We start from the raw sequence: 8508 nt of genomic DNA, 5'->3' as shown, positions 1-8508 counted from the left end.
AACCCTCATCCTCTCATGCATCCTTGATCCTCTGCCCCAGCCCTGGAACTTCTGCATCGATGAACACACCCTGATCTTCAGCCTCCATGACCCTCATGTTGCCCCCGTCCTCCTAATCTTCCACTCCGGGCCCTAAGCCCCCTTCTCATCATGAAGGGGGGGGGGAGGCCCGCGGGGGCCGGGGTCCGATCCAGGCAGGGCTGGGGGAGAGACCCAGCTCCAAATATTGCTGGAGCAGGGCACCCGGCCCTTAATATTCCTGAAGCCCGAGCACCGCAAATGTATATAACCTGCTGCCTATGTCAACCACATAAAGAGAAGCAGCTTCCAGAGCAACTCTGAAGCATAACACAGCTCAAGTAATCCAAAGAAATGAGATCTAGAAGGAAACATGTCTGAGGATCCAGCATTCAAGACTTGTTCTTTTCAAGATTCCTGACCTCTGAAGCAAAGCTCTTTGACTCACTGCTTCACCTCCTACAAATGTGACCTGTTATTAGAAAATAATATCTTAAAGGACAATCTGTACATTCTCTCGAGGAGTTCAGTATGTCTGCCCAAGTAAACACTTAGTGTATGTGCATTATTGAGTAGCATGACATTTAAGTAACAAGAAAACACCTAGTAATAGGTGTCAAGTATCAGAGGGGTAGCCGTGTTAGTCTGGATCTGTAAAAGCAGCACAGAATCCTGTAGCACCTTACAGACTAACAGACATTTTGGAGCATGAGCTTTCGTGGGTGAATACATGCATCCGATGAAGTGGGTATTCACCCATGAAAGCTCATGCTCCAAAACATCTGTTAGTCTATAAGGTGTCACAGGATTCTTTGCTGCTAGTAATAGATGTGAATGAAAAACACTCAGAAAGCATCTAAGGGTATGTCTACACTATGAACCTTACAGCATCTCAGCTATACCGCTGCAGCTGCGCTGCTGTAAGGTCTCCTGTGTAGTCTCTGTATGCCGGTGGGAGAAAGTTCTCATGCCGGTATAATTAAGCCACTCCCAATGAGTGGAGGTAGCCATGTTGGCAGGAGACGCTCTCCCGCCACCATAGCTCTGTCCACCCCAGTGCTTTTGTCAGTGAAACTTGTGTTGGTCAGGGTTGTGTTTTTTTTTCACACCCCTGACCAACAAAAGTTTTGCCGACAAACATGCTAGTGTAGACAAAGCCTAATATTATTTGCCCAATAGGATAGCCACTTGGGGTGGAGACTTTGGACCTGAATTTCCATTCTGTTTCACCAGTTTTGTGCCACTACAACTTGATTGAAGCTAGTGAATATTGAATAGTGACTATTAGTTCAAAATGATAACTAATGTAGTTTCATCATGTAACTAATTTGGTTTAAGTTGTTTTTCTATTAAAATCAATCTAAAATATTTCTTAAAAGGTAACTTTCATGCTTAATGCAATTTTAATAGCAATATGAAAACTTAAGATAAGTTGATCTCCAATTTATACTCTTCACCAATTATGTTTTTATGTGTTCTTCACCCTGGGATGTCTAATTAAGAAGGGTGTGATCTTGAACTCATTGAAGTAAAAATTTGTACGAGTAATGTCAGGCCTGCACTTGCTCCCATAGCCATAATTTGCAAAACTTCCATTGAAATCAATGGGAACAAAATTAGGCGTATAATACTCGATCTAAACTATATTTCCTCAATTTTTTTTTTTTTTTGGCTCATGATTTTAGAATGAAGATAGACATTTGTCTTCTGGCCCAGACCTCTGAGGTGCTCAGTGTCTTGGTATTACCTAGCCTCAATCTGCTTCTGCGTGGGTTGACTGTGATATCATAAATGGGATTATAATTGCTTAATACAATTAGGTAGGAGTTGAAGAAGAGCTGTGAGGCAGAAAGGCCATTTATTCAGATTTCCATCAGCCATGACAGGAAAGAAAAACTGAAGATTGTTAAATTGAGGTCTAATGTGGTGCTGTCCTTTCATTCTTGAATTAAACTGAAAAGTTCATCTGAAAGTTAATGTGAACATGAAAATGAAGACATCTCTCCTCACATGTCATGCTGTCACTGGCTTTACAGTAATAAGCTTTACATTTCAAGATTTTTCCTTATACTAGAATCACACTTTACCTATTCCTGTTCTTTGATGAATCCTGGGTTCAGAGTACATTGAATCTTCTTTTATCTACTTTTTTCATTTTCTTGAGATATATTTAAAAGATGTCTTTTAAAAAACAGCATCTTTATAATCCTAAAATATGGTGATCGCTAATGTTTCACTGTTAAATTCTTTGAGTAATTTTCAGTAATCTCAACCTAAATTGTATTTGTGATTCTGAGAGCACCTATTGGTAGATTTAGACTTTTCAGTCAAATTGCATCCCTTGTGTAATTTCACTGAAATCAGAGGAGTTATAGTAGGCCCTCTGTTTTTACCTAATACAATATCCCAGTATATTAAGGTCCAGATTCTCCCTGGTGTTACTCCAGCTGAATGGAGATGTAACTCCATGGACTCAATGGTTTCATATTAAAGTAAAACAGTCTTGAATCTGGGACTTCGTGTCCTCTTTAATGATATGTTAAAAAGAAAAAAATGTATTTACTGGAAGAAGGGTTTAACCCATTTGTCTTTGGTAGGACTATTATCATCTTTTTAAACTCTTCATATCATAAGAAGGAAGAAGGGCCCTGAATACCTGTCCAGTAAGTTAAGTTTCTTCAAGAGTTCTTGTTACTGATAAAAAAGTAGGGGAATTAATATTCAGGTAAACTGATGTCAACAGGAATGTAAGAGCTTTTAATAAAGCGATCTTTTTACAACAAAGCCTCCGTTCAGATGCCATACCAATACCACCTAACAATTTTATTGGTGACACTCCAACTCTCTGAAAGAAACAGGGGAAAGGAAATCTGATTAAATCTGCTTTTTTTTGCAGAAAAGGTGGGAGGGTTCCAAAGCTATAGCTCCTTTTCCTGCAGACAGACAACTCCACAATTTGCGAATGTTAAGTTATAAAATCATCATATTAGTAACCATATTAAAGCTTAATAAAACTTAAAATAGAAGTTGAAATGCACACTATGAACTTGATCTACCCTTCCTTGTGCTTTGTCATCATTTACATCTGTGTCGTGTGAGTGTAAACTGCTACCGAATGAGAATCATGGCATCTTGTATTCACTTTCTACAGGTCTCAATTATTAAGGTTGCCTGACCCTTCCCTGTTTTCAGTTGCTTATTAAATTGCCAAGCCTAAGCCCCTTGGGCTGAAGTTTTTCGTGTTGCCTGTCTGACTCCGGCTGAGTTTATTTTGAAAGATTCAGTAAAAATGGTTCAACTGTTGTTGAGAATGGGATTAAGGAAAAAGAGGGTTCAACTCTTATGTTTATATTAAAAAATTCCTACAATTGTTTCTTTTGCATTTCTTCTTTAGAGCATGGATTTCAAATTTGGCAGGAGGTTACTCTGGTGGTCAGGGATGTGCTTTTCCTTGGACTAATTTGGGTGAATTTTCAAAGTTATAGGCCTGTGAAAATTGTTTCCACATGCTCAGTACAGGTTGGTAGCAAAATTCTCCCAATATTCTGTGTACACAGAGCATGTCTCGTCCTGGGTGAACAGGACCTCTACTACTGCTATGGTGCTGAGCACTGGAACTGAGTGCAGAGAGACTGTTTCTCCTCTTTTTTCAATGCTGCCTCCTTGTCACCCAGACATTGTGAAGAAGGAGGAAGAAGGAGGATTCAAATGCAAAGGGGTGAAGAGCAGAGGATGGGGCAGGCTTAGTGGGAGACAGGGCAGAAGAGGAATGGAACTTTGTCTCAGTCACGCACAGACTGGACTGCACTGAGGGAATGAATCAAGAAAGGAATGCATAGTGAATGAAGCTAGTTTCTGTAAGACCTGCATCAGTGTTGCTAAGTTGGACGGTTTGTGGTAGAGCTGGTTGGGAGTTTCCCATTGGAAGGACTTCCCACAAAGAAAAGAAAAATAAATTTCTTTTGGAAAATTGAGTTTTGCTGGAAAGTTTTGATTTTTCCATCAGAAAATCATTCCTATCTCCACAGCTCCCTTGCTTCTAAACAGGGGGGTTGCTGGGAAGCCTGGCTCTGGAAGAGCCTGCTTGGTAGGCTGCCTCAGCTCCTGCTGATTCAGGCTCCTCAGCTCCAAAGTAACCCTCTAGGCAAAATGCTCCAGAGCTGTGGCTCCCAGGGCTTCTCGACTCCTTGGCGGCCCATCAGCTGGATTACTCTAGAGCCAGGACTTCCCAGGACTCGGCTTCTCAGGAACCCAGACGACTCCCAAATTGCCTGGCTCCCTCTAGGTGGGCTGAGAGGATTCCACTCCACTCAGGGAGCCTTGGAAACATTTTGAAAATGTCAAGATAAAATGTCATTTCATCTTTGTAAAAATGAAATTTGAGCATTGCTGTTCTGTGAGAAACTTGTTTTTTAAAAAAATACATTTATTTTGTTTAATAATAGAATGAATTTGGACTTTCCCCACAGAAGGGAATTCTCCAGTTTCTGGCCAGCTAGAGTAGGCAGTGAATAAGGCAGGGAACTGCAAGAAGTGAAAGGACAGTCCCGTGGTTGGAGCACTTGAATGTTGCCCTGTGTGGAATCTGTCCCTGCCTCTGCCACAGAATTCCTGTGTATTTCTGGGCAAGTCACCAAAACCAGTGTTTTCCAAGATGCCTGCTGTTTACCTCATTTTCTGGACACCCGTCTTGAGAGCCTGGTTGCCTGATTTGCAGAAGTGCTGTGTGCTCACAACTGAAGTCAGTGGTAACTGTATTTTGAACACTGAGTGCTATAAAATTTTAAATATTTCTAGATGTCTCAAGTTAATCATTCAAAATTAGTGTTACTTTTCTGGCCTTAATTCCTCTGTGCTTCAGTTCCCCCATCTGTAAATTAGTGATAATACCACTTCACGAGATTGTTTGAAAATAAGGGCTTGTCTACACTGGGGTGGAGGGGAGGGAAATTGATCTAAGATACGCAACTTCAGCTGTGCTATTCGCATAGCTAAAGTCGAAGTATCTTAGTTCGACTTACCTGGCTGTCCTCACAGCGGCAAGTCGACTGCCGCAGCTCCGTCGACGCTGCTTGCTCCTCCTGCTGAGGTGGAGTAAAGGCGTCGATTCGCAAATCAATTTTAGATGCGATAAATCAATCCCTGATAGATCGATTACTACCTACCGATCCGGCGGGTAGTATAGACGTACCCTAAGTCAGTTAATGTTTGTAGAGTCCTCAGTTCCTAGAGTGATGAGTACCATAAAAAGGCCACAAGGAAATTAATAATCCTGTATTCATTGTTGGATCTGGAAGATGTAAAGACCTGGGACATTGAATGTTGTGCATGTGTATTTTATACAAGATTTATTTTGGCATTGGTCCTCCTAAATTAAATAAAAACCACTTCCAACCATCCTACTTGCTGTATAATTGTTTCAGCTGAAGCATCCCTGCTTGCAGCCGAGGTTTCATAACATGAAGATACACCATTTTCTTTCCGGATGGAGCTGAGACACCATGCAGCAGTTTACCAGTACTGCCACTTAGACATAATTAAACTTGACATTTAAAAGTTAAGGTGCATGCTTCTGTCTCTCAAGACTCAAAAGGGCATGGATTAGTTTACATTGTAAATGCTGTTTTAAATGCCTTTGGTGTGTGTTTTAATTAATTAAATCTTAGCTTTTGGAGAACTTCCATGGATATTTTTTCCTTCAGCCTGTGATGTGAATTTGGATTGCTTATAATCAAACTTCTGACAGAACATGTTCAACTAACAGACACAAACACACTGAACTTATTTAATGCTGAACAGGCAAAAACCATAGATTTTGAGGGACAGGAAACTGAAAGCTGTTTTCTCAAATCGGAGAAAGGCAGAGTAATAAATCAATGTCTTAACATAGAATGTTTATTCTTGAGTTTGGTATGAACTATTCTGTTTCCTCTGATGAATAACTAAGCTATCTTATTTTTTTAAAGAAAATGACAAGCCTCCACACAGCAAGGCAGGACAAGATATTGTGCTGCAGTCACCAGTAGACTGGGTGATTTTGGATGGCCGAGAAAGCTTAGATGACCATGGAATCATACAGTATGAGTGGATTTTGCTGCAAGGTGACCCATCAGTTGATATAAAGGTACATATAGTATTGTGTGCAAAAATCAGTTGTTTGGCTGATAATTGTATTCAGTTCAGTTGTAAATGTAGATGTTTAATGTCAGTCTGTTCACATAGATGTGGTTTGTGATCAAGTTAGGATAAATAGTAAAAAAGATTAGAGCCTCATTTTTCTGACTTGCCAATAGTGATCAAGTTGTATAATTAATGGTATGAGAAATTAGTATCAAATAAGTTGGTTTAAAAAATTCTGTTTATATATTTACTCTCTCTTCTCCATACACGTTAGCTTCTTTTTCATGGCGGTCATTCAGCTTCTTGGATTCAGGATAGAGGTACCTCAGTAACTTAGTTATTAAAGCAACAAGGTATTTTCACCAATAACTTGTTAGAAGAGCTCAGAGAAGCTCGAAGGAAAGTCACACTAAGGACTATCTTCAGTAGGCCACACCAATCTTAAGAGACTGTATTAATTTATTCCAAAGGTTTCCAGTACAATTTTGTTTTGACTTGAAATTAAACGCCAAAGTAGGGATACTACATCCAGGCCCAGCTCCTGAACAGTGCCATGGCAGCACAAAGGGACCAGAAGAGACCCTTAGCTGGCTGGGGAGACTTCCCATGGGGTAGACAGTGCATAAGGTTGTAGTAGTGGCCTTACCCAGGACTCTTCACAAGTATGAGCATAGGCAGAGGGATAGCTCAGTGTTTTGAGCATTGGCCTGCTAAACCCAGGGTTGTGAATTCAGTCCTTAAGGGGGGCATTTAGGGATCTGGGGCAAAAATCTGCCAGGAATGGGACTTGGTCCTGCTGTGAAGGCAGGGGACTGGACACGATGACCTTTCAAGGTCCCTTCCAGTTCTAGGAGATAAGTATATCTCCATATTAAAGGGCGTGCCTGGGACTCAGCCAAGGGGATGCCAGGCATAGGAGGGAATAGGCCAGAGCACATAATGCTGCAGAGATACAGGCCACAGTCATCCCTGAAACAGCCCAGAATCAGGAGGGCACAAATGCCATTTAATGCCCCCTTAGCCAACCCTGCCCCAGGTTGCACTTGTGTGTGCTGTGCCTCTAAGAGATGCCATACACAGTCAAAAACCTCTATTGACTTCAGTGAAGTCACTCTGTATTTGAAATGGTGTAATTGAGAGCAGTATGACAGCCCACAGCTGTCAGACAATCAGGCCTTGTCAACACTACCAAGTTTTGTTGGCAAAAGCTGCCTTTTGCCAACAAAACAGTGGAGATGTCCACACTACAAAGCTACTTTTGGCAGCAAAACTCCACTGTTTTGCCAACAAAATAAAACCACCTCTGTGATATGCATAAAGCCTTTTACGGCAAAGTTAAAGCAACAAAGTGTCAGTGTAGACACTGCTGTTTGTTTTGTTGACAGAACTGGCCTCCCCTAGTATCCCATAATGCTTGCCAAGATGATCTGCTCACTTTTTTGATCTCTGCTGCCCTGCAGGCATGCACCCCTCCTCTTTCAAAGCTCTGGGCAGGGTTGTTGGAACAATTTTCATAGAGGGGGTGCTGAGAACCATTGAACCAAATTGTAAACCCTGTATATAATGGAAACCACTTAAGCCAAGGGGTACGGCAGCACCCCCAGCACAACCTAGTTCCGGCACTTATGGCTCTGGGAAGTATCTGAGAGCTGAACGTGCAGCTCCCTGTGGGGAACAAGGAGCAAATTGTTAGCGTGGAATGTTCCTGTTCTGCCCTTCACTAGGAGTACAGTGGCAGACAAACTGGTGCTTCAGGGAAGGGGGGCCAGATACTGCTGTGCTGTTTTGACATTCCTCAGAACTGAGAGCTCACAGAGCTGCTCAGGATGCTGTTCCCGGCAGCTGAGGAGGCAGTGGGAGAACTTGGAAAGAATCACAGACAGAACCATATGCAGACAGGTAGAGGGGGCTGCTTCGGGAGAGCCTGCTGTGCCAAACAGAGCCAGCCCTGTTGTGTCAGGGGGTGTCCCCCTCCTCATGCCTCAGGATTGATCAGTCAGCCTGCTGTCTCCCCTGCCCCAGATGTACCACTCTCCTCTCCCTTCCCCCACATGCTTCAGTTGAAAGCCACTGAAAATCTACTAGGATGCCCTTGCAATGATGGGATTGAGAAACCTGCATCACGTGACACTGTACTGCCCCCATGAGGCATTGCAAACCCTTCCCAAAGCACCCTGCAGCCAGTTGTACAGTGGGATAGCTACCACAGTGCACTGCTCTCTGTGTTGATGCAGGAGCTGCTAGTGTGGATACACTCTGCCGACACAAGCTAGCGTGGACGTGCAACAGTGATTTTAATTGCATTGCTTTAATTAAAGTGGCATAACTTTTGCTGACAAAACTTTGTAGTGTAGACTAAAATTTTTAGTC

At 42.2% G+C, this 8508-nt stretch overlaps 1 protein-coding gene across 1 annotated transcript in view; it reads left to right on the top strand.

Annotated features, from left to right (window-relative positions):
• The window catches only part of LRP11 (LDL receptor related protein 11), a 36885-nt gene that overhangs the window by 4369 nt on the left and 24008 nt on the right, over window positions 1-8508 (top strand). Inside the window, 1 exon segment of the mRNA XM_032793110.2 lies at window positions 5985-6142. Within this exon segment, the coding sequence (XP_032649001.2) occupies window positions 5985-6142 (158 nt within the window).

This window comes from Chelonoidis abingdonii, chromosome 3, assembly GCF_003597395.2.
Source record: "Chelonoidis abingdonii isolate Lonesome George chromosome 3, CheloAbing_2.0, whole genome shotgun sequence".
Taxonomy (NCBI): Eukaryota; Metazoa; Chordata; order Testudines; family Testudinidae; genus Chelonoidis; species Chelonoidis abingdonii.
Note: the sequence above shows the minus strand (reverse complement) of the source record. Positions and strands in the feature narration are given on the sequence as shown.